The sequence below is a fragment of the Alligator mississippiensis genome, chromosome 14 (genome assembly GCF_030867095.1).
Source record: "Alligator mississippiensis isolate rAllMis1 chromosome 14, rAllMis1, whole genome shotgun sequence".
In the NCBI taxonomy this organism is placed as follows: domain Eukaryota; kingdom Metazoa; phylum Chordata; order Crocodylia; family Alligatoridae; genus Alligator; species Alligator mississippiensis.
The window spans coordinates 963521-989783 of record NC_081837.1 but is presented as its reverse complement, the minus strand read 5'-3'; the positions used below and the strand labels follow the sequence as shown (position 1 = coordinate 989783).

General features: G+C 50.1%; 1 protein-coding gene across 2 annotated transcripts in view; it reads right to left on the bottom strand.

Annotated features, from left to right (window-relative positions):
* The window catches only part of FOXN1 (forkhead box N1), a 38591-nt gene that overhangs the window by 795 nt on the left and 11533 nt on the right, over positions 1-26263 (bottom strand). Inside the window, exons 3-9 of one of the 2 annotated variants that reach the window (XM_014608868.3) lie at positions 17875-18035; positions 17093-17596; positions 14393-14503; positions 10798-10925; positions 9100-9196; positions 3040-3247; positions 1737-2270 (exon numbers count right to left, since the gene is read on the bottom strand). In XM_014608868.3, the coding sequence (XP_014464354.2) occupies positions 1737-2270; positions 3040-3247; positions 9100-9196; positions 10798-10925; positions 14393-14503; positions 17093-17596; positions 17875-17997 (1705 nt within the window). In that variant the 5' untranslated portion in view covers positions 17998-18035. The remainder of the gene's footprint in view (positions 1-1736; positions 2271-3039; positions 3248-9099; positions 9197-10797; positions 10926-14392; positions 14504-17092; positions 17597-17874; positions 18036-26263) is intronic. The other variant, XM_006274213.4, reaches the window with a different exon arrangement.

Below are 26263 nucleotides of genomic sequence, written 5' to 3'. Positions count from 1 at the left end.
TTTCATTGAAGAAGTCTTTTCAAATGCGGACGGACATAACCTAGCTGTCGGCTGGAAGAGGCACCAGCTGAGCTGCGAGCTGCTGGGGACGATTTATGGGGCAGATCTACCAATAATGTTGATGCCTAATTAATCCAACTGCACGTGCAAATCAGTTTGGTGCACGTGCGGGTTGCCAGATTGTGGGCTCGCCATCCTTAGAAATGTTAAAGTCTGGGCTAGACAAAGCGTTGGCTGGGAATGGGACGATGTAGTTGGGGCTGGGTCTGCTTGGAGCAGGGGCTGGACTAGACATGCCCTCCTGAGCTCCCGTCAACCCTCCTCGTCTGTGATTCTGTGACGAGCAAAGGTTGTTAATGCTGCTGAGAAGGTACTCGACGCCCCCTTTCCCACCGAGTGACCGAGTTCAGGGGCGACGCTAAAGAATAAGTTTAATCACTGCATTAGGGCTGCAGCTTTCTGCTCAGTTTTTGTGCCAACTTCTATGGAGAAGTTGGCACAAAATCAGCAGAGATTTTCTGTGGCAGGGGAGCTGTCACTACATTTGTACCCACAGCGTCAGGCTGTTCTGACATGCCCAGTGCCAGTGAAGGCAGGGTTTGTAAAAGGAAAAGGAGATGAGGCAAAAAGCAGGCATGAAATGTGAGCTCTTGCGACTTGCACCGCACAGACGTGTGCACACACGCATGCATTGACTCGGCCGTCATGGATGCAAACACAGGATCCCAAGCACGCGGGTTCCTTTGCCATTTGGACCCACCAGCGTTGTCTGGCGACTTAACTCTTACTGTCAGTGGAGCTACAACAAATGGTTGGTGATGCTTCCCTGCTACGACAGCTGTGTGAGCTCAGCAGCCGTGCTCCACAGAGTTGCTCTGTGCATCTGCACGCTCTCTTGCACGCTGATTTTGCTGCATCTCTGTGAAGGGAACATGCGTGCCTGCTGTCCTGTGCAAAGGACAAGAGCTACCTATGCAGTAGGAAAATTGCAGCCTTTAACCTATAGCTGTGTTACCTATACTTGGTCCTTCCACTAATTATTTTTATCCTTTGGAAGTGCATGATCCAGGGTTTGAGCATCACAGACATTCAAAAGAAATAATCTTTTGCTGGGAGGAAAAATGTTGGTGACAGCAATATCTAATTAACCCTCTGGGAGAACTTGATCAAATTTAGGGAGTCCATTCAGGGCCCAGCCAAACAGCTGAAGCTCTACATGGGGATAGATTGCACTTTTTTGAACAATGACGTGGAAGGTATTAGAAAATAAAGGATGAAAGGAACCCCGACAAAGCATAATCGAACAAAGTCACGTCTCCTCATTCTCATGTGATAATCTCTGATGTGCGTTTAGTAACTGTGCTTGGGTACTTTTCTCTGGGGAAACCTATGTGGAGATGGGGAAGACGGAGGTTGAGAGAGTCACTGCCGTATGCAGTAGAGGCAGAGGTGAGGGGGTATAAGCTATTTTTCTAGCTCTGAGTCTATTTGTCTCAGCTTGGAAACTTTCTTTCTTCATTGCTTGCTGCAGGAGATGGTGAAACATCCTGGACTACCTTTTGGGACCGTGGGAAGGACAAGTCAACAAGGACAGGGAAGTGAGCCCCATAAGGCTACTCATAGGTGTTTTTGGCTGTGTGTTCAGGGCACTGGGGAGAAGATTGTGTGTGGGTCAGATCTCCTTTGGCAAGGCACACAATGAGCAAGCGCGCTTCAGTGGAAGACGAGGCACTTACCTTGGAGATCAAAATCAGTCAGGGACGGATTAAGGGCGTCGATGTCGTTGCTCAGGTCGCCGTCTTGCATGAGCGTGTCCTGCATTGTTCGGGTTGCCGAGTGCTCTGTCAGCATCTTCATGCCATGTATAGGAGGGGTCTGAGCTGGCACCGGGGAGTCCTGGGTGGTGCTAGGCTGTGCCCTGAGTTCACTTTGGGTGTCTCCAGAAGGGAATATGGTCTGAGGGATGCCTGGTGATTGCTGCATTAACGTAGTCGAGATTGGAGGAAAGCCCTGCGACGATGCGTAACACGAAGAGTGGTGCCCTCCGAGCAAACTTGGTAGTGGGTTCTTGGCACGTAATGGTCCTGGTGGGTGAATAGCATGCAAAGCCGGGGGGGGACCAGACGAGAGGGATGGGTCACACAGAGAGTGGGGCTGGACTAGCATCTGTCTGGAAACCCCCGATGAACTTGTGACACCGTTTGGGCTGCAGGCCATGACGGAAGACCTCAGTTTGTCCATCTTCTCTCCTATCAATGTGTCGAGCTCTTCTAAAAAGAGAAAAGGAACAAAACCAAGTTACAATGCGACTTTGCCAGGTATTGCCCGCTCTGCATTGAGGTTGTCCTCCGCTCGGGGTGCGGCTAGGATTTTAGTGCTGCTCTGGAAATGGCCGTACGGGCAGGAAGGAACAACTCGAGTTTGCCCGTGATGCTCGTGCCTCGCGCAGGACCCTCGGGGCTCGGGCCGTGTTATGGGGGTGCCCACCCGCGGCAAGGGAGCACCATTCCTTGTTTAGAGACGCTGCAATTTACTGGGACTTGCCCGCTGGGCTTAATTCGCTGTAAAGGCTGTCACGTGCAACCATTGACGCGACGATTTAAAATAAAGCTTTTTAATGTTAATAAACCTATTTCATTTAACGAGGATTAAACCCCATCACGTGTACAAGCGCCCCTGGATGAGAGGTGTCAGCTAAACTATGGTCAAATTGTTTTGCTGGCCTGTTTCAGACCCCCTCTTGTATGAAAGTTTTGTGAGATGTCAAGGGAGATGCCTGTCCATGAAGTGACAGAGCAATGCTGACGTGGTTGACGTGTCCCATTAGCAATGCTGGGATCAAAGCCAACTCTTATTTTAGCCTTAGAGCTTTCCTGCTTTTCCCATCTGCCGGCCACTTCCTAAACAGGAGGACCGTCTCCCTTCCCAGCATCAAATCCTCTTGTATTGCTTGGGTCTCGGGGTATTTATGCTGCATGCCCCTAAGAAAAGGGTCTGTGGGCCACTGCTTGGCAATGAATGTGGTAGGCTATTACTGACCTGGCTTGGCCATGCTCTTCCTCACAGCCACCGGATCTTTCCTCTTCCATTTCTGGAGCTCTTCCTGCATCTTATCGATTTTGGCTGGATTCAGTGCCCACAGACAGCCTTTCCGAGAAGAGCTGCCTGACTTATTTTCAACTTTCTCAAAGCACTTGTTCAAGGATAAGTTATGGCGGACCGAATTCTTCCAGCCGTCCGGAGCTGTCTGGAAAAACCAAGTCAACCGACAGTTAAAAGGTTCCCCAACCTAGCTTGCTCTGCCTCCAGGTCTGAAAGAGGAGCTCAAGAGCGGGGTAGCTCGGCATCGTTTTAGTGAAAATAAAGACCTGCCACCAGAGTGGCTTGGCAGAGAGAGCGACCAAAGAAACTGGTCGAGGACCATCAGTTCACATCTGTTTTTTCTTCTCCAAAGGGTCATTACAACATCATCCTAATAACAGATCCGCTCATGTTTCAGACCCATCTATTTTTAAAGGACATAAGCAAGGATTTCTCTCTCTCTCTCTCTCTTTGGGAACTTGTTCTGGGGGGTAATGCAGAGCCCGCTGTCAGGAACTCTTTCCCGAGCGGGAGTTTTCAAGACCAGTCTCGTGGTTGACGACTCCCATTCTCTAGCTGCGTTTGGATGAAGTTTAGCTACGTGGTCGTATCGGGGTGGTAGGAAGTGATGAAACGAATCGTCATCAAATGTGCTCGTACAGAGCTTTGTGGTGTTCGAAAGACCTCGCGTCTAGGAAGGCAATTATGCCTTGTTTATACAAGGGTTTCCTGGACCACAGCCCCGGTTCCCCTGGCATCGGGCTGGGGCATTCAGTCCCGATGCACAGAGCTGTGCCAAAGCTGCAGATGTTTTCCAAAACCCACTGAGCTCAGTGAAATGACCCCTTCCCACGCAGCCTTGACTTTAACAGGCTTGGCATCGGGTCCTGAATCACTCGCTAATCCATTTCTTGCCACAACCTAGCCTTTCTTTGCTTGCCTGCTCTCTAAGCACTGAGTAGGTTTTGGCAATGAGCTTTGCAACATCATAGCTCCAGGCAGTAGGCTGCAGGTGAGACTAAAAGGCTGAGACTGGAATAAATCCCTGATTTGCACGCTGCAATACCTAGAACTGATAACTGCTTTTGGCCAAGTGCTTTTTGCAATCCCATCAGTGCAGGGGCAGTTCTTTCCTGTTGACAGCTCTGTTCTTTCTTTCTCTGGGAACAAGGTAACCTCGCACAGACGATCAATACATGAAGACAATTCAAGATGGGAGGGATGCTTAGGGAGAAATCCCCATCATATTCTGACTTTGCAGGGGAGTGGCCCCAGATATTTCAACAGCGGATTTACCAATGACAAGAAGGATTAAATGCACAGCTCTCAGCGCGGCGTTATGTAACCCAGTTATGCAAAGGAGCCGTATCCCTGGTCTGTTTTATCCTTGGCTACGCTCTATTTAGACTTCATCTTATTGTCCAAATAGACATCAAGTGGGTGTCAGCATGCCAATGCAGGTGTACAAAAATACTGTGTAGCCAAAGGGCTGAGTCTGAAGTCATCCAGACGAGATGAAAACAGTTTCAGCACTTGACTATTTTGTGATTAATTTTTCACACTATTTTTTACGCTGGCTCTCGAAGCTGACAGTTCTTTCGGTTGAACAATACGTGTGTTACCTCAGCAAAACAAAGCCTTTCATTTTTATTCAGGCGCTCTCCAATTAATGAGATAAACAAGGCTCCCTCCTTGCCTGGGGGGGGAATTCGGTACTTAATTATGGAGACTTGGAGCAAGGGGAAGGATGATAAAACTGCGTGCAGAAAACAAGTTTTCTGTGCTGCATAGATTTGGAAACAGGCTGCTGCAAAAGAAAAGGAAGTGGTTCTGCCTGGTGCTGCTCTCACCCAGCACTATTGCTGCTCTTTGATTAATCACTGCTTAAAGGGAAGTGCAAGCGGAGTTGGGGACCCTCCTCCCCGAGCAAGGGCCCGAGGCAGCAGGCTGCAGAGCCTCCCTCTAGCCCCACGAATCCTGGGCCCATTGAAGCGGGGGCGTTGTGCAGCAGCAGGAGGCCGGGAGGGTGCACGTGCCCTCGGCAGTGCGTGCCCGGTGGTCAGGGCCCTGTCCTGGGTGATGATGATTAGGGTCTGCACCCCAGGTCTCCTGCTCCCTGGACCAGTGCTGTAACCACCAGACTGTTAACAAAGGAGTGGGCATCGCCACCTCCTCGGCTTGAGTTTTTAAAGCGAAGTGCCTGTAGCTGTTGTGTTTTGTACTGGACCCAGTGCTGTGGGTGTGTGCACTGAGTGTGCTCTCGGCACACACCCTGGATTGGGCCCTTCGGGGGTAGAGGTGCCGCTCCTGCTGGTTTCTGGATCCCGGTGGGGCTTAGGTGGGGGCCGGGCGCCTACCTGCTTAGACAATGGAAGTTGTGGGCACGGTTGGCAGGCAGAACGGCTAATGCCTCGGGAAGTTTCAGGCTAAAAAGGGAGGTGTCTGATGAGCTTCCAGGACTGCTGAGCAGGAGGGTTTTGCATTGCAGATTTGGACTTGTGCACTCAAAGTCCACTGGAGTCCGCTTTGAGGCATCTAAGTCCTTCGTGGGGTCTGGCTGATAGCGACTGATAGTGTTTTTGTTCACCTTGAGGCTTTCTAAAGCTGCAGTATCTGCAGACGTGGTGTGTTAGCATCCAAAACCTCCTCAAGCCTTTTTGTGTCCAGCTGGGAGCCACCTAAGACATGTTCTGGATCTTGCTCAGTAAATACAGACAGCAGACTTGCACCCTGCCTGGTGCCTGCCAGGCGAGAGTGGGAAACGAGCTCCTCAGCGTGGGGCTGCTGGAGGTTTGAGATTCCTGCTGCTATCTGGAACCTACGTTTGTTCTTGCCTGGCTTTGTTTCGGGACCGCTTAGAGGAGGAACGAATGATTGCTGAAAGCACCAAGCGTCTAGGTTTAAGGAGCCCTGGTGTTGGCTTGCTGCAGATTCCTGTCATTACAACACGAATCAGTCATGGAAGTACGTACCTGTTAACAGAAACCAGCAAAAATGAGTCAACGTCCCTTCCCTCTTATAACTTGCTAACTTCCACTCTTTTGGGCCGTGTGATGTCATCGGTTCGCTATTTTGCCAGTCATCAGAGTTTTGTGGGCAAGACCGAACTTGAAGTTGTACAGTTAAAAAAACAAGCCAAAAAAATCCCTTTCGTGGTGGGAAATACTTTATCCTCCGTAAAGAAGCAAAAAAAGGACAGAAGCCCTCCTTTTTAACATCTTTGCAGGTCATGCTCAGTTGCTACCAGCCAGGGCTAAAGCGAAGAAGAAAGCCGTTCCTCTGGAGTCAGATGTGCTCGGTACTGAACGATGTCATTGTTGCAAAGAGGCAGAACATCAGACTTTATTGCTGGCCCTGTCAATTGGGGATTACCTGTCTGCCTCGTCCCTACCTAGCAGTGCTAATTAATGCTTGTGCTCAGCAGTAGGGAAGGTGGGAGTGGCATGTGCTTCCCAGAGATTGTCAGAAATGGCAGGGTGTGTGCTGTGAAATTAGCTCCAGAGACGTTAATGAGGGAGCCGAGCAAATGGGTTTGTCCTGGAGCGTGGTGCCAGGAGAGGAGCCGGCTGATCTCCGATATTCTGGGCAGGGGACAGCCAGCCCCAGCTCTCCGGCCAGGGGTCAATGTGCACCTCCATCCTGGTCACTAAAGTAACGAGCTGTGACCATCGAGGCCAAGTCGGACCCCCGTCTCATTAGGAGCAGCGGGGCAAGGGCTGAGTGCAGAATTGGGGTGATGGAGAGGAGGAGCGAGCCTGCTGGTACAGTCCCAGGAGACCACAACCCTTTCTAGCCTGCCAGTCCAGCTTCCAAGACTGAAGCCTTTGGTTAGTCATGTTAACTACTGGAAGGGAACAAAGATACCACAAAGAGAAACCTTACTCAGCTTACTCTCTATAGACCCATTGATCCAGACCGTCCCTTGAAGTTTAAAGAGTCCTCTGATCTTGCAAAGCCCTTTCTCTTTACATCCAGCTCTCAGGAGAAGGGAGAGGTACTTCAAAGAGCAGTGCTGCTTTAGCTGCACAGATGTTTTGTCAGGACGTAGGAGTTGGATCACTCGGTTTCAACTAGAAATGAGACTGTTGCGTCAGAGAGGCTGAATTTGCTGTTGCAGCGAGTAGAAGTTAATTGACTGGGGCTTGTCATTTAATGTCTCCCAGCAAGATCCCATGTGCATTTTGTACATGTTTTCCCTGGCTCTAATTGCTTCCCCACCTGTCGGGTCCACGTTCGGTAGTTACCGGAGATTTCTAATAGCAACGACAAAGTTTTCTTTGCCCAATTTCCAAGGGGACTCGTCGAATTAGCATCTTGAAAGATCCCAAAGACAGCAGGCAGCGCAAAGGGCAGAAACCTATTGTGCAGAGGATTCCCCTAGCCCGAGTATGGATTGGAAGTGGCTGCAGCAGGTTACCCACAAATAAGTGGTATATTTTTTCTCATTTTTCTGTTTCTTTTAAGAAGTCTGGAGTGAAACCATGGGACCAGACGGCTGACAAACGGACGAGCGTGCAAAGCAGTTCTTCCCCCAGAGCGTGCGCTCACCCCTCTGTGTAGTTGTGTCTGCAGCAAACTCAGTCTGATCTTGGGGGAAACCTGGTCCTGACTGTCTCTTTTTCAATGCCTTAGTGGAAGGGCACGAGGGTCGGCGAGACGGGCGGTTCCAGTCGTCTCGAGTGGGAGGGAAGGGCTTACACCAGGTATCAGAAATGGCTCGGCCTCTCTGACAGGTGCAGGGGAGCATGCATTTAGCAGCGTCTTTGTGGAGAGGATGGGTGCTGCCCTGGAAGTGAGAGCTGTGCCAGGAACACACTTCACCGCCCGGACCAGGAAGGTCGACTTAGTCAGTCTGGATTTTTCCTGGCCTAGGAAAACTCCCATTCATGTGAGAAGCAGCAGCAGTGGGTTTGCAGACTGTTTCTTCTAGTCATTTCAGGCAGTGTCTTCTGAAAAAAATCCATCTGGTGCTGTTACATCTGCAAAACGTGCAGTTTGTTGTATTTGAAATGCATTTCCTTTTCTGCTAGAAAGGCACTGCACTTCTCCGTCCGTGCGCCAGCACAGGCGTCGGGTCCGGATGGAGTAGTCGAGGCTGAATCTTTTTCTCTCCGTCCCCTTGCGTCTAACACCAGCTGAGTAGCGCTGATTCGCTCCGCAGGCAGCTATAGACTAAGGAATATTTTACGAGAGGGCATAGACGCACTACATCCTGGAGAGCTCTTCTCCTCCTCTTCCTCCTTCATGCTATGCTATATCCGTCCCTTCTGTCCTTTCACCTTCCTGCGGGTTGCAGCTTCATCTAGCTTCACTGCGACTTACCACTTCCTTCCTATATCGCTTCAAGACTTTTCTTCTTATGCCACAGAGCGTTTATGTTTGAGTTCCCTGTTTGCCATTTTGTGTGGTGGTTTTGGTTTTTTAAACCTCTTACTTTCTGCATATTTATTCTCAATAGGAAATACTAGTCTTGTTGCTGTCATTCCATCGTGGGGCATTTATACGTGACTTGCTCTGTATTTCTGCTAGGGTTGTTTTGTTTGAAGCATCAGCAGGTATAAAGCCTGGTGCTGAACATTACAGCCCTTGTTGAAATCTAGCTGGAATCCTTCTCCTCCTGGTGTTGTCCCATACAGTACTCCAGCGGGGGCCAAACTTTTTTGGCAGGTGTGCTCCAAATGAGCCCTGCACCCTCCTCGAGTGCCACGTCTCCTTCCCTTGCCCGATCTGCTGCTCTGCTGACTGCTCCTTGCCCTTTTTGACACTGGGCTGTCTGTTCCCTCCTCGGCCTGCTGCATGCCACCACGCAGACTGGCCGTGCCACTTGTGACACGCGTGCTGCAGACTGGCCGCCCCTGCAGCACTCATGTGGCCCGTGTCGGCCCAAGTCATGGCCTGGGCAATCGTTAGACTCGCGGGCTAGGAGAAGTAGAGCCCAGCGCTTGTTAGATATTACACCAGAGAGCTAATACATGCAAACGGACCGTTTCAATGGAGCGGAGTAAAAGAGGATCTCACCTTAAAATAAGGGAAATGTTCTGTCATGAAATTGTAAATCTCGCTGACCGGCAGGCTCCCCGTCTTGCTGTTCTTGAGTGCCATGAAGATCAGGATGCTTTGGGGATAAAAGGAGAGAGAGAAGGCGTCCATGATGGCTAGTCTCACATTAGTTGGCTTTATGTGGTTTTTCAGAAACAGAGAAAAAGCATTTTTCAGCACACGCAATCCCTCTCCGGCTTTCACTGCTGTAAGATGAACCCTTTGCAGGGTGATTGCAGGGGTTACCATCACATTGCACGCACGGGACCTGCCTTCAGTGCAGCTATATCGGGGCAAATCTGTAGCACCACACAGTAAAATCATACCCCAGGCCTGAGTGGTTAGTATGAGGGCTTGTGCCGCTTGGTGGGTTTTGTCGTTGTTGGGTTTTTAATACTGAGCTCAGTCGCTCCAAGTCGGTGGTTTTCAACCTTGTTTTCACCCTTTGGCAATTTTGAATGGAAGTGTGGACCCCTCCGGATTGTAAGTGTGGGCATTCGCATACTTTTGATTGATCATGGTCATCTTTCACGGGCCCCTTGGACATAGTCTGCGCACCCCCAGGGGTTGGCAGACCGGAGGTTGAAAACCACTGCGCTATGTGGATAAAGGACCCAAAAGGAAAGTCAAGTGGTGATTTTTCATCACTCTGTCATGTGTACATGGTCAAATCAGGATGTGTACAAGCACCCACAGTGACAAAGGCTGCAAACAGACGTTGCACTTACCTGGAATAACTCATTTTATCCCAGGACAAAGTGCAGTTGTACAGATGTCTGTGCCAATGTCCCAGGATAAATCCTAAAAACATTTCCCAGGTAAGAAGCAGTAATGCTTTATCCTGGGATATGCAGTGCACAGCTGTACAGAGATCCTGGGGCCGCATCACTGAATCAATGACGGAAAAGCGGCAGTTCGTTCAGCCGTTTGCTAAACCCTGATTAGACGGGCGATGTGTGTACACGCCAGTCCTGGCATCCACGCAGGGACAAATGCAACATCTGTCCCTAGCTGCAGTCTGAAACCTGAGGTTTCACCACGCTGTTTTACTCTGATGCCCTTGGGTTTAACATTCCTGAAGAAGGAGCAGACAAAGGGCATTCACCTTTCTACAGGGAAACCTTGTTTGTACCTGTTCAGAAAGACCATGATGTGTAACTTATGGTTTTACTTATATGCACAGGTGTATAATTTGCCTACTCTCCTATTTCTGGGCTGACCCTATTCAGCAGGAAAGAATTAGCACTAACTCGCACGCTGGATAGGGTGACCAGCTGCCAAGAGCCACACACAGAGGAGACTGCAGATGCCCAGCGCCAGCTCTCGGGTACCTGAGGGGCACTTCGGTCTCTCTTCTGTGGCGGCACGTGCACCGCACTGGCACGCTCCAGACCCTAGAGCCGGATGGATGGCGCAGGACCACACTGAGACACTCGGCCCTATTCAGTGTCTTTAGCCCTGTTTCAATGTTATTTTTTAGTTTTATGTGCCCAAGACTCTGCAAAATGCTCGTCAGCTTTTTTTCTGCTTAATAAACCTCTTGCGTCTTGGCTCGGAGGCTGGGACATCTCCTGATACATGGGAGCAAGCGCGTTTTCACTCGTTATGCACCGAGGACAGGTTGCGTGCAAATTGATGCCTCCCCGAACTGTCAGACTTGAGCAAACCGTGCGTTACCTGTAGGAGTAGATCGGCTTTGGAAACAGAAGCTGGTGGGACTCTTGGCTTCCTTGAGGAGCGATCCTCTGGTAGGGGTACTGGGGCGAAGGGAGGTAGGTCACAGGGTAGCTGCTTCCTGGGGAATACTGGGGGTGCAAGAGGAGAGAAACCAACTGGCTTAGAAACGGAAGAGGCAAAAGGCCCTTGAGACGTTGTCTTATTAATAACAGCAATGGCATGTTATTTGTAAGGACCCCTTCCCCCACCCACCCTGGTATCGCACAGATAAAGGGAACGCTATAAAATAACCTTGCTCAGATGGAGAAACACGTCAAAACAGCCTGGGATGCTCAGAGCAGTACAGTACACTACAAAGACCCATCCTCTAAAGTCAGACATAAGATTAAAGCCATTAAAGTACGTTACAGACTTAAAAGAGGGGCTCGGCTGCACTTTTTGGTTGTCTTCGGTTAAAGCAATGAAGGGGATAAAGACAGAAATCCAGTGGAGCAGAGCTTGTGCAGCGGGGTCAACACCAGGCCAGTGCTGCTCGCTGACTTCGGACATCAAGGTAAAACTCTGAATGCGTTAAGGATGTCCGCGCAGGCACGAAAAAGAATGCACTGTACAACGCGCCGGGCTCCGAGGTGCTCTGTCCCGTCCCGCGGCAGAGCAAGACGCAGCGCCTGAGCTCTGAGCGCGCTGCCAGCGGGCCGACCCGACCCGACCCACGCACCCTTGTCCTTGCATCGCTTCCACCCGTCGTCCCGCATTGCCCCAGGAAAATACAAACTGGGCAACACTTCAGCCCTGAAAACTTCCATAAATTCTGTCTTCAAGGGCTGCCCGCCTTGTCCTCCTGTGTTCGGCACGGTTAGCAGGGAGGAGCAGGTATTTATTTGGTAATTTGGGTTTTTATTAGCTTCAGTGGCTCCTTTGGAAGGAAAGGAGACTGAGCTGGAACTGGCTCTGATGTCGTCACCAGAAGAGAGAACTGGGCATTTTAAAGACTATTTCTGTTTTACTGGTTTCATTGCTCCTATTTGAGGGAACCGGGGCTAGAGACTGGTCTTGTGCGACGGGCTCGTGCTTGTTTTACGTGGCAGAGCTGGCACGAAGGTGGCGGTGTTTTATGGTGGGTGGGTGCCTTCAATTAGTGTTGCATGTCTGCAGTTGCTTTGAGGTGAGCAAGGTGGTGGTTTCTCTGCTGGGCTAGGCTGCCCTGCGCGCGGCAAAGGGGGGAGAAGCTGTTTCATCTCGTGGACAAAACGGACAAGGGAGCGGATCTGGCGCCTCTCGGCGTGGCGTGGAGAGCCTTCTGCGGCTGGTTTGCCAGTGTGCTCAGCTCTAGTTCATAGGCAGGTAAGGTTATTTGGGTCAATCTGATATAGTTTCATAGTTGGTAGGGTTGGAAGGGACCTGAGCAGATCATCAAGTCCGACCCCCTGCCATGGCAGGAAAGAGTACTGGGGTCAAACGACCCCGGCTAGGTGATTATCTAGTCTCCTTTTGAAGACCCCTGGGGTAGGAGCCAGCACCACTTCCCTTGGAAGTTGGTTCCAGGTCCTAGCCGCCCTGACAGTGAAGTACCGCCTCCTGATATCTAGCCTAAAATAAAAATATCTTTTATTAGACCAACTAAAAGAATAATAAAGTAATAAAAGATATTGGATTGACCCAAAGAACCTCGTCTGCTTGCGACACGGCGACAACCGTCCCTGGAACAGCTCCAGTGCAGGGTCACCCGGTTGTGATGGGACGGGGAGGCTGCTCTGCATCACGCACGTTACTCGTCCGGCTGGCCGCCCTGGCACGACTGGGGTGGTAAGTCTGCCTACTGCAGTCTAGGCTGCCGCGGCCTCTCGCTGTCCTCGGGGCTTTTGTCTGTGTTTCCTTAGCTTTGCCCACAGGAACGAGAGAGGCACAAGTACAAAAGCGCTACCAGAAACCTGGTGCGTGGGGAGGGCTGTCACGGTGCCAGCCTGCAGGTGGATGGAGACTTCCCTACAGTGCAGCGCTTGCTGCGTCTTGCCCAGCTGCTCCCAGAAGGCGTCTTGCAGCCGCCGCACCGTAAGGTTTTGTTTTTTAATCCAGCTGATGCCAATGTTTAGTAACAGAGCTGGCATCGAACCAAGAGCGAAAGGGGAGGGGTGTATGTCCACCTCGGCACTAAGGTGGAAAAGAAGGGATTGATGGATTATCAGTCAAACGGGTATTTTGGGCACACGGAGTCCCTCCCTTTTTACTTTTGCAATGGCTGTGCAGAGCTGTGGGAAGGTGTGCAATGCAGCTGGCACGCTGCAGCCAGATTTTCGGGGCTGCACTGACCCTTCAGAGCTGCAGCGGAGGTTTTCCCGTAAATATGATTTTTGAATCTTCTCCTCCCTCCCCGCAAGGGGAGAAAAGAAAAACAATATATCCGTATCAACGTTGTTGGCTTGTGACTGTGATCGAGACCACTTTTCTAGTGCATTTGAGATCAATGGCAGGAGATTTTCATGGACTATGACAGAAGAAGGGGTGCTGGTGATGATGAGGGATTTTCCGTTCCTTTTTGGCCACTTGGTAAGAAAAATGTTGCACATGTTAGAGTTCAGGCTAGGTTTGGTTTGGTGGCAGCTCCGGGGATGAGCCTGAGAAGCAGGGGCCGGGCAGCAAGAGGAAGGTCCCTGACCAGGCTTCCTGACTTGGTCCCGGTGTGGGGAAACCCTTGCTTCCTCCGGCACAGCTCCCAAAGCTTCTGCTCGTCCACCCCTCCCTGCACTTGTGCACTTCCCAGGCCTGTAGGAAGAGCGTCCAGCTCCTGCAGAGCTGAGGTGCAGAAACAGATGGAAGAAGCAGGAATACCAGGGAGGAGAAAACGTGGTGGGCATCACTCCATCCTGGCAGAGAGCCCCTCTCCAGCTGAGGATTTGGTTGCCAGAGGTGCACGGAGGTGCCAACCAGAATGGGAAGCCCATTGGGCAAGGTGTTGCACAGACATGCATGGAAGATGTCTCTGCTCCCAAGAGCTTATACTTTAATGACTACCCGTGGGATGGGTGGGTGCAGCACACAATAGAGGGAGTGGAAGCAGAGGGAAGAGGAGAGTAACAGTAATAGGAAGGAGCACATGGTTTGCCGTGTGCAAGCCTTGGTTCCCAGGGCTCAATGCAGCTCGCCCAGCTCCTACCCGCCAGGGCACAGGAGCGCTTGACTGCTTAAACCTGGGGTTTTAAAATGATTTTCTAAGCTTATTAGTATTCGGGGGGGGGGGGGGGGCATATCCAGCTGTGACGCTCGGGAAGAACAGACACAGTTCCCAAGGTCGGATGGAGCTGGCACGTATCCCTTCCACCGGGTTACCACACCGATTTTCTGTGCCAGTCGCTGCAAGAGAAGACACGAGCAGCACTGCTTTCCCACTTCTACCGGTTCATTTTTCTGGCAGCACCTGGGTTTTAAAAATAATTTGGATCTATTTCTTCTCGATGCCATTTTTGGAAGGAAAATGGGAATATTATTTACTATCGAATTTCCCCAGCAAGTGTAAATGTAGCCGACACCGCTAGCTGTTCCTCGAATACTATCTCCGGTTTGCGGTGGGAACTGCATGCCCGCACGGTGCACCTACCTGCTGGAACGGGTGCGAGGGGCAGTACATCTCTTGCACCTGGGGCTGGTAGCAGTACAGACCGGGCTGCCCTTCCAGTGACAGGGCTTTAAGGCTGACCTCCGAATCCTGCTGAGAAATATTATTGGAGGTGTAACTGGGAAAATGCACTGAATTTTAATCAAAATAAGCTGGCTAATTACTGTCCTAGCCTTTAGATGTTTTCTCTGCTTTTCCTGACTTGCTTCTATGCGTGTTAGAAGTAGAAAACATCGTGTGTTACGGCCCCGACAGTAAACATCTCTTCGAGCATTTTTGTGTAACTACAATTTTAAAGAAGACCATTACGATTTTCCAACAAAAATATGACAAGTCCAGATAATGATAATTTCTTTTGCCTTTTCCCTTCAAATACCAGAAGTATGTCCTTGAACAGTCGCTCCTGAGCTCACCGGGTCCCTCTTGGGATCAGGACTGCCGCAGCTTGTTGTTAGCTGACAGTTTGCACAAAGCTGGACTGGCGTCGTTGGGAGAGGAGAGACCGAGTAGCGCGGTTGGGGAGATGACCTTGGAGAGCTGGGAAGAGCTCAGTCGCTACTTTCCTGCCACCGGTGCATTATGCTGCAAGCACTGATGCGCAGGTTTGATCGGAGCCTAACGAGCGGGTATAGCGTATGTGCGTTTGGATAAACAGATCTAAGAGGCCTTAAGCAATCCTGGCCGCTTGCTTAGGCTGTACATTTAATCTGCTTCTGTCAACTATTACAATTCAACAGGATCAGCCTCTGCAACCTAAGTATCTCTTTCTTTTATGTCTAATTATCACCAAGAAATAATCAATAATATTTTGGTGCGGCATACCAGAAAACACCATGGTCCCCTGATGGCTAATCCTGGCTCGAGCGTATTTTAATGGCTCGGCACTTTGCCCAGAAATGCTAATAGACACGCGAGTGATAAAAAGGTGTCTTTACTTGGCTTGCGCAGCATGAGGGGGATAGGCAGGGTGAGATGGCCAAACTGATCTTGAGATTTTAACTCTGAAAATTGTGCAAACTACAAATTGAAAAAAAATATGAAAAGTCATGATTCGAAGGTTTTTAGAACTCAACACCATATTCAGTTTTCAAGTGAGTTCAGACACCGTTCAAAATCAGGGGCGTTGTTAGGAGGGTTCTGCTTTATTATTCTTGTTTTTATGTAACATAATTTTTCTGACGGACAACAAAAACACTTTAAAAGTATTTGAAAGGGTCAGCAGGCTTTATATCTTTCCTAATAACTGCTCTTTGATTAATCTTAATACTAGGAAAACTTGCTGCAAATGTACACAGCCCAAACCTCCTTAGAGCGCTGCGATCTTAGTCCCCTTAAATTAGCTGCATCTGTTGTACTAACGTCGCTCGCCACAGAACTGCAAACCGCGACCGCGCCGTCTTGCACGCTGCGCAACAGAAGGGTTTTCCACTCCGGCAATGCCCATCAAATGGAAGTGACCTCGGAGCTGGGCCTTCCTACATCCAAAATGTCTACTGAGATGCTAGACTTCCCCGCTTCCCCTTACTGCCAATTAGTGATTGAAGCTAGTCTTGGAAAACCGGCATGTAATTATAGCAGCAAGGAAGTAACCTGTGCTTGTGGAATTAGTTACAGAAGCTTTCCTACCCAAGTATCAATACTCGATGGGGAAAAGCCTAGTGGGTTTTAGCTGCTATTGAGAGGGTGATAGCCTTTGGTAATGCCCTGTCTCTTAGGTAGCTGGACCGTGGGCATTGGGGTTCTCACCTGGTAGGGCAGTGGTTCTCAACCAGGGCACCGGGAGATCCGTGTAAAGGTGACACAGGGTGCTGCGCAATAGGAGGACTGTCACGTGTGCAAACACCTACACGTGATTCACAAGATAAACCCGGAGATGTCAAGTAGGAATCCATGTAGTGTCACAACCATTCTGCCCTGCTGCAATCTTTCTGAGATCTTGGCAACAGAAGAATGGCTCTAGTAACTTTTTCTGTAGCCAAAAAATGAGTGAACTTCATTTTTGAAATGGGGTGCTGCTAAATTCAGAAAAGATTTTGAGCCTAAAATAGTGGAGAGCCACTGCTTTAGTGTCATGCACACATCCTGAATGTATTTTATCCTTTGATTGTTTTATTCTTTGCAGATGCTTAGGTAGGAACAGCAGGAGGTTTAGGAGCATGCTGGGCATCCAGGGGGTTGATTGCCACAAATGAACAGGCTTTTAAATACCACTGCCCTTGTCTGTAGCAGGATCCCAATGGGGTTTAAACATCATTGAATTAGGCTGTGTTTGTTAACATCCCTTTTTCTAGTGCATGACTATAGGAAGGGGAAAGGGAAAGTCATAACAAATGTGAACGTGGCCAATGCACGCATCCCTCTGTTTGAGACTAATTGCTTTGAAAACTTCCAGCCCCTCAACAGACTAATTGGTGACAATGATTGACCCGTTGTAGGGAACGAATTGAGCGTTTCAGGTCCACATAATGGGTTTCTAGGCAAATGATCTGTGTCCGTGGATTTTTTTCTAAGAGCTAGTTTTAGTTGGGGACAAGGTGCAGGATAGGGAGCCGCACCAAAGGAATTGTTTATAGACTCTAACCGGGGGAAAGATTAACGGTGGAGCTATGCCAAGGGAAAGAGAACTGTTTGCAAAAGTTGACCTGGGCCGCGCTTGCAGCCCTGGGTCGTGCAGTAACTCACCAAGGCTTGAGTGCTGGGATCTTGGCCCCGGGTGCTGTACTGGAGGCTGTTGCACCACGTTTGCTCCGTGGAGATGTTGGGAACGTGTGCAGGGAAGGCCTCTGTCTCTCCCGTGCCTGTAGATCCTGGCAGCTCTTCAAAAGTTTCAGCGCTTCTTGCATTTTTGAAGGCATGATCATCCAGCGCGAGGGCTTGATGGCTTTCTTGGAAGACCTCCTCGCTGATCTGCCTCTTGTAAGGGTGGAAGGGGTTCCTGCTGCTCTTGAGGAAGCTGCCGTAGGTCCCGGCCGTGTTTTCGTCGTAGCTATACCTTCTGAATTTTTCCAGACTGTGGGTGGTTTTAAACTTGCTCCTGGCAGCATGGATGGCTTGGCTGGCAGGGAATCTCCCGTGAAGCGGGTCGTGGGCTGGAGAAGAGGGGCTGGGGCTGTGCGACGAGTCTGAACTCTTCCTTTCTGTCCTGCTGTCCGGGTCGTACGCCTGGCAGCTGAAACTGGGATTATCCTGCAAGGCACAAGTGACACCCAGTTAGGAGGAGGATTTGGTTATTTTCCAGTCCATAAGCAACCCACTGGATGACTGAGCCTTATAGAAATGTCATGCCAAGTATTGCTCCTTGTCCAGGTAAGCGTTCCTACCCTTTTGGTACCTACCTCTATTAGTCTGATTTCTGAGCCTGTTGCCTTGGATGGAGAAAGAAGAAACCTGACACAGCAACTGCTAAGCTTTCTATCGGGCTTGTGCTTTTTGGAGATGGAAAGGAAAAGGCACGTCTTACTCACAGCTTGCTGCTCGGGGGGGCTGGAGTCTCCCTGCATCTGCATGAGGTCGTCTTGGTGGTCGCTGTTCAGTGTGTCCGAAGAAGGGAACTTAATACTGGCTTGGTCCTGAAGCAAGGAAACCATTCCCAAATCGCAGCCCGATTTAAAAAAAATAAAAAATCCTGTGGGAAGGAAAGCAAACTGTTACTGAACAGGAACCTAGATCTGCTCCAGCAGTGTCTGCTGGGAATGGGCAGCCCCTCTTGGCCCGTTTGGAGGTCTCGGGCTCCTTCCAGCGCCCTACAGCCTAGCCGAGGGCCGGTCTGACTGATGCTCGGCGTGGTTTCCTCTCCCCCGGGGTGCACCCGCTCCAAAGCGGGGCCCGTGGAGGAAGAGAGACCAAAGCTGTGACTGCTCGTTCCCTGAACGTGCTACAGGATTGCCAGGACCTGCCAGCTTTTCATTCGTTTCTACTCGGGGAGAGGTGTTGTGCAGGAGCCGGCGGAGAGACTATATGAAGCTAGCCGTGCCGTCTTATGGTGGCGCGTGCATGCCCATGAGTCGCGGTTCGTTCCCGGGGGCTCCCGCTAGTGAAATGCCCCTGCTCGTGGGGCAAAGAAGGGCAGCAGCAGTGCAGTGCAGAGGGGCCTGGGCCTCACCCACTACCTCCCACTGCTTCACGTGATTATATTGCACCCGGGATGTGTGAATGCCCAGTCTTGCTTAACCGCGTGTCGTGCCCCGACACCGCCTCCTTCCCTGCCCTTGGCTGTGCGGGACACTTTGATACCGTTTTGTGTTGAGAGTTTCATTTTCTCGTGTCTTGTTTTCTTCTCGGGGACCTCGCCGTCCTCCTCTTGACTTCCCTGCCAGTCTCACCTGCTCTAACAGCAAAGGGCACCTGCGTACCGCCACGTTTCCCTGCAGAGAGATCTTGCGACCTCTCTTCTCTGGTGGGGGTCTGGGCTTGGATTGCAGATGTACGCGTTTAAAATGTTATCCTCATGTGAAAAGGTTGTCTTCAGAGGGTTTGCCAGTGCTTACGTGGCTGCTAGGGAAATGCCTGAAGGGTTCATTAGATTTGGCTAAAAAAGTTAGTGTTAAAAATGTGAAAAATGTCTTTTGCCTTTCTAGTTCAAAGTGAAAACTGTATTTCACACAGCGGGACCATTGAAGTGTACGCCGCCCCCGGGGATGAAACGGCACAGAGTGGAAATCAAGGGGGAGGCTCAGAAAGAGCGGTGTTAGCTCAAGTTCAGAAGTGTCTTGGGCACAGGCTCGTCCCCTCCTCTGGAGGCTGGCGGGACGGAGACCCTTGCGAAAGGAGAAGGTGGGAAATGCTGACTGCTTGAAAATGTCAAGTAGCTGTCGATGCTTGACCCTAATAGTCACTCCTCACTTGCTCAGCTCACTGGGCAGAGAAGGCTCACCTGAGATTTAAATGTGAAGTTTGACCCCGTTACCTCCTTTTGCAGAGCAAAAATTCAGAATTCAACTAAAACCGGCCCAGTCCAACCGGCGCCCTGTGTGCGGTGGCTGTTGCATGTTCAGTGCCATGGTGTGGGAATCGAAACCATTCGTGTTCAAAGGGATCTTGCATGAGAAAATCCAGTCTCCTCGTTCTGGGGAAGGCAGCGCCCAACGCCAGCGCCAGCCTTGAGCGAGGCAGAGGTCTTTGTGGGCGAGTTGTTACTGGACCAGCTGCATGGCTGGGATCAAGGTAGGTGAGCTTTCAAATGCAAGATGCTCTTCATCGGCACCGAGCTAGCCTCGCGTCGGCAGCTCGGACGAGCAGGACTCCTAGCCCAGGTCCGATGCAGCGGCACCAGGCGGGCCTGGGCCAGCGTCGGAACGAAGCCCTGGGCCTTTCCGTGCCCCCCTCCTTATGCAGCTGAAGCTGCTCGCTCCTCCGTAACCGCCCCACTGCCTGCTTTTGCTTCTCTTATTTTCTCTATCGCTAGTCGCCGGCGGTCCTGTTTTCCGTGTAGGTTCATCCCGTCCTCTCTGCTGCCTTCACACCCTGCTGCTGGCTGCCCTTGCACCTGGGTTCCCTGTGCAAAGCACACGCGCGGGACCCTCCCTCCCGGCTCCCTGGCAAACTGATCACGCGCGTACTTCCTACTGCTTCCTTGGGCTTGTGTGCAGAGATTGGCCGGACTAATGATGTTTAAGGAGTTGTAATAAATTCAGATTGTAGGAACATGGGTAAACTCAAGTAAATTTAATTAATGGAAAATGTTGTTGAGTGGAAATTATTATCTCTTATTTATGAGCTCGGTACAGATCCGCTTGCTTAATAATAGTTTATAAATAATTTTCCGTGTATTGCTGTTTGTAAAACACCAGCGTGCGGCAAAACCAATGTCAACTGAAGGACCCAGAACAAATTATTGTCGCTGGCCACTGGAGAAGCATAAAGATCTCTTTCCTTTTGCCTTCACTCATTGTGGCAGTGGCACAGCATTAAACAACCAGCCCTAACATTTTTAAACAGCAGGTTGATGTCCAAGAGCCCTGTGGGTAGCCTAAATGTACAGCAAAATATTCATATATAAAGGGCTTTGCTGTGTGTTTGTTCCGTTGAAATTGCACATTTCTGCTTATTGAAAATGGGGCAATGGGGGAGGCTTGCTTTACTCTTAAGGTAGAATACAAGATGGAGAAAACCGGGATTTTTTTTTTACCAAGGTGGTTTAAATTTTAGCTAGGGGAAATCAGACCTGTTGCTGGAAAGTCCCATTTAAGAGGGTGGCCAATGACAACAAGCAGGTTTGACGGTGTCCAAGGCAATAAAAACGACACGACTGTTCTTGGGAGCGAGGGGACCCGGGGGAGGATGCGAGCTCCCCAGAGACAGAGCTCATCAGGAAAACAATGCCCCTTTGAGTTTGAAAAAGGTATCTTGTTATCCTAGGTGTAGCTGAAACCATTTCTCCAAATCCCCTGTCATTTCTGCTTTTGTAAATGTTGCATGACAGTCCTAAGCTCCCCAGGATAAGATAATTATCTAAAAAAAAAAAATTAAGAAAAGCAAGTGAGAAACTGTAACCTCAGCTGAGTGTTGGGAGAAGCAGGGCAGCAGCAGCTGATCTATTAGCTTTGCATGACTGCAGCCCCTGGCGCCAAGCCACCGTCGAACAATCCCCGTGTTTGTGTCTTTCCTGGACATCGGAGGGCACTCTGCCGGCGACACACTTCACCAGAGCTCGGCACCGGGCCGCTGGAGCACTCAGCGCCGTGCTACTGTAAATGCCTTCTGCATCCCTGAGGGCTGAGATCAGCTTTCATGGGAGGAAGGTGTGTTTGGATGTTCACCAATTCGTAATTCATTCCCCATGCTGCCTGCCTTAGGGAGTTTACTGCTCCTTGCTTGACACCGGCTTTTGTGATCTATCTCTTTTTTCTCTCCCCCCCTCCCCAAAGCACTAAATCATCCCTTTGCTCGCACTGATGCCCTTCAGTCAAGGAAAGAAACAACTAGTTGGGATTTTTTTCTGGCAGCCTTTGCTATGCAGGTGCTCAGCCGGGCCACGGGAGGGTCTGGTGCCACTTTTCCGCTGAGTGACAAACCAGCCCCACATGTCACCGTGTCAGAAGCAGCTCCCCGCTCTGCGTTCCCCGGCGGGGCAGGGGCAGAGGCAGCGGGCATCGGAGCTTTGCCAGGCTTGGCACCGTAGGCGAGAGCTGTTGCTCAAGGTCCCTCCCAAGAGACCTGTGCCGGGAGCTAGGGATCAACTTGGCTGGTGGTTTTCTGTGCCGGGGTGGGATTAGGTTCTGGACCTGAGTATCCCCTGGTGTTCACCTTACTCATGTCCTTTCTATTTTTAGGAAGACTTATGTTCCTCTATTTGCACTATACCAACTTCTCCTTCAACCGGACCAGCTTCTTGTCGCCGCCTTGCTTCTGAGTTTGTTTGTGATCTGTCTTCTTTTTATGACATTGCTAGAGGATACTGAAGTACCTTTTTGTGTTGCCTCGAAGAGTTTAATTTCCTGCTTTTTGACTTCAGGCCCTTGTGACAAGCCCTTTCATTCAAAAACAGAAAGTACTTCCTCTTTCTACAGTTTATCATACACAAGGAGGGTCGAAGGGAGCTCGGGAGGTCACATCTAGTCCAACCCCCTGCTCCAAGCAGGGCCAGCCCCAACTCCATCATCCCGGCCAAGGATTTGTTGAGCTTGGTCTTAAACACCTCCAAGGATGGAGATCTACCACCTCTCTGGGTGACCTGTCCCAGTGCTTCACTGCCTTCAAATGAGAGTTTCTCCTAATATCCAACCTCAACTCCCTTTGCTGCAACCTGAGCCCATTGCTCCTTGTCCTGCCGTCTGCCCCCACTGAGACCAGCCCAGCTCCATCCTCTTTGCAGCCCCCCTGCAGGGAGGTGAAGGCTGCTATTCAATCCCCCTCCGTCTTCTCTTCTCCAGATTTAATCAGCCCATTTCCCTCAGCCTCTCCTCACCAGTCCTGTCCCCCAGCCCCCAACCATTTTTGTTGCCCTCCGCTGGACTCTCTGCAATGTGTCCACATCCTTTCTGAAGTGGGGCCCACAGCTGGACACAGGACTCCAGATGTGGCCTCCCCAGTGCCGAATAGAGGGGAAGAATCACTGCCCTCCGTGTGCTGGCAGCGCTCCTCCCAATGCGGCCCAGGATGCCCTTAGCCTACTTGGCAACGAGGGCAGACTGCTGGCTCCTGTCCAGCTTACTTCCCACTGTAAGCTGGGTATGTTTAGTTTAAACTAAACTAAACTAAACTAAACTAGTTTCACTCTGCTAATTGTGGGTATGTCCATCTCCTAACGCCACGGAACTGAACTGTATCGGGGTTGCCGTTACACCGCACCGATGACTAGCTCCCTCTTGAAATAACTCTTGTGTGTTTCTTAGGACTACGTTGAGAAATGCCTCTGCTCACATAGCACTTGTTTTAAGAAACAATTATTTCAGCCATGAAGAAATCTATGCCCTGTGCCATTGTGACATTTGACCAATTTACATACATGTAGTTGAAGCCCAGACTTCAGGATTACTTCATAAAGGATCACGTTTAAACCTGGTCATGTGAGCTGATACATAATTAAGGGAACACTAAAAAAGATCATGATAAATGCTAATTACCAAACATGATGGTTGGCTTGCAGGATACTGCAGGGATTGAGTTTAGGCACAATCTCATTAACTGTCTTAATTAGTGATTTGGGAGGAGGTAGACTACATATTGGCATTCCCAGAGTACGCGGGATTAGGATTAGATGGGAGCAGGATGTTTAGGAAGGGTGTTGGGTACAAAAAACCTGGTGGAGGTCTCGATGAAGCAGCTGAACAAGACTGGTTTTGGAAATCTCAAAGAAAGGGAGAAACCTGGGTTGCCATCATGCAGAAAGGGATTAGAAGCAAGTTTGCCGCACTATGAAACAGCAGAGAGGGCCACAGCATTTCTGGGCCTTGTAGTCAGAGAAAGCAGGCCAGGGAGATGCTGTCTATTTATTCAGTCTGGAGGAGATTACGCTGGAAGCGCTGGGAGGAATTTGTATAACCTCAGCACAGAAACCTGCTGAGACATCTGAGAGAAACTCCATGACGGCCAGTTAGAAGGTCAGAGGACCTGAATTTTGAGGAAGGCACTGAAAGAACGAAATACGTACAGGTCGGTTATACTACGACAAGGGAGAGAAATGCAAACTGGCTATGGGAATGAGCACCCATGAAGAAAGAGAGTGATGTCGATAGGTGTGAGGGGTTAGGACCAGGAATAACGAGATCTAGTAAGCCGTATGAGAAAACTTTCCTGGTTGAAGTTGTGTTGCTTCATATTTTCAAAAGTAGATGAGACTAACCGCAAAGAATGCTATTTAGTTGTTCAATTATTTAGCGGTGGTCGTATGTGTATAAATATATATATGTATATTCCAGTTATCATCATTTGAATTTACTTGCATAATGCCGTCATGGGCTCCACTACCTGAAAGCACACCTTCCAAAGCCCGTGTTGCACGGTGCTGCTCTATTCTGGCTTCTCCGTGCACCTATAGATCCATGCACACACGATCTGCCCATTTAAAATTTGATTTAAAACCCAAGAAAACTGCCTGGACCTGAGCTGTATGCACCCTAACAGTGATTCAGATCGACAGTCAGTAATGTCAGTCTGTTCTCATTCTTTTGTGCTGCCAATGAGTGGAGGAACAAAACTTCTCCATCCCCCACAAAGCTCCCTGCCTCCAAACGTCCCTGAAAGTCTACCAGGGAGAAGATTTTTATAATCTCCCATTATAATCTGCCGATAATGGGAGAGATGTACGCTTTCACTCTTTTCAATCATACTGATTTCTAGTTTCAAGTTTGCTGGTAGAGCGAACTAGTTTGGTATGCAGACGCATGGAATTGCTGCCTGTCAGCAAGCACTTTCCCCTGGCAAGCCCGGGCATTGAGGGATCGCAGCATACTAATTAGAGACAACAATCAGGCTCGCACCACACTCTCTCTCAAGGCTGTTACAGGCTGTTCTCAAACACTTGGTTTGATACTCACTGGAGGGGGAGGACACTCTCCTAGTCGGAGAGAAGAGGGAGTTTTCTTTGCAGGTGGTTAATGTGCTGCAGGTGCATCTTTTCTAAACTGTGCCCCGATCACCTGCGCAGCAGCCTGCACCCCTGTGTTGTGCCCTCGCTCACAGCCTGGTCTTCAAACAGGCAGATGTAGGTCTTGCACTGAATGGCACAGCTCTTTGCTCCTCTAAATTGTGCTCCTTTGCAAGACCGCTCCTTGTTTAATCGGTTTACCATTGCTGAACCCAGCTGTGTCTCTCTAGGATGAGGTTTAATGTAGGCATCCTAGTCAGGCTCCATCTTTTGGAGTCATGTGATGGCACCAGAATCTCAGCTTTCATTTTCAAAGCATATTTTTAGTCCTTATAGGTCTAAAGCAAGTTTGGAAATGGGACCTGAATGGCAACAGGTGAAGCAATGTCTGCCTGAGTCTGAAGGCAGCCTGAAACATAGCCCTGATGCGTGCGCTGTTCTGTCATACTGGGATGACTATTGTCATGGGCAGGGTTTGCTAACACCACCCCCGACGGAGGCCTTTCTATACGTAGCAGGATAACAGAGATGATTTGCCCCAGCTGCTGGCAGGAAAGCCCCGTCACTGGCCTCACAAAGGGACCCCTTTCTACACCCCTGGTTTTTCTGGGAAGTGCTGCCTTTGTCCCTGGGACCCCAGGTGAGCTCCACAGAGCACACGGTGGAGCCACGAGGAGCCTCCAGACTGCACACGTCCCATCTGGCTCCCCTAGCCGCTGCTTCACATTCGTGGTCACCAGTGAAATACTGTAAGCCAACGCAATGTCTGGATAAGGTGTGTCGTGTCGTGTTGAGTTGTGGTAGCACAGCAGCCAGTCTGACGTGGTGCGGTTAATCCCAACGACGGTGGCGGGTTTTCGAATGGCCGCACTTGGGGGGCTTTTTGGAGGGGTGGGGGGGAGGAGGAGTTGTAAAGTGGAAACACGGCTTGAAATGTTTTGGTAAAGCTAATGAAACATCGCTCCGTTTTAAATTGTTCGTTGACGGAAGACTTTATGGCCTGCAAGCCATGCAGGAGGCGGGCATAATCCTGGCCAGACCTCGTCCTGCCTCCATTTGTGATTTCCGATTTCCAGTTCTCCATCTTAGACTTCTTGCTCCTCCACAGTTTTTTCCTTTCCGGGCTGACGGGAACTGCACCCTGCGGTTCCCTCCGTGGGGGTCATCCGTGTCTGGACCATCTATTGTTCTCAGAGCAGGCCTTTCCCCCCCGAAGGTGTTATAATACCTGAAGTGGTCCCAGCCGCTTTCCCCCCTTATGCCCTTTTTGGTCCAGGCTCTGCTGCTTTCCTTGTCTCCTTTCCAGAGAGGATGATGGTAAAAACCAAATTCGAGATCCAACTCAGGGGGTTTTTGCAGAGGGAAGTGAATAGCTGGACTTTGTAATGTCTTTTTGATTACTCTTAATTCTTCTTGTTTGTTCCTTGTTTGTCAAGTGCGTTTCCCATCACCGCTCCTGCAGGCTTCCCAGCCCATCCAGTGACCTTGTTTCCTCAAAGACTTAGCTATTCCTCCAGAAATGTAGCTCATCAGATCTGTTGGCTATGCTGCAGAAACTTTATGGCACCAAGAGATTGCACATCCTGGGCACGTCTACATGTGCAATTAATGCTATTTGGCTTTACTGCGCAGTAAATTTGCTCCCTGCGTTTGCCGGTAGTAAATTTACTGCACAGTTGACTAATTTACTGTGCAGTAAGCCCCTGCATGTGTAGATGGTGACACTTTACTGTGCAGTAGATTAGTCTACTGTGCAGTAATGCGTCTGGTATAGGCACGGTCACTGTGTAACGTGCTTCAAATGGAGTATAATGCAGTGTACATAG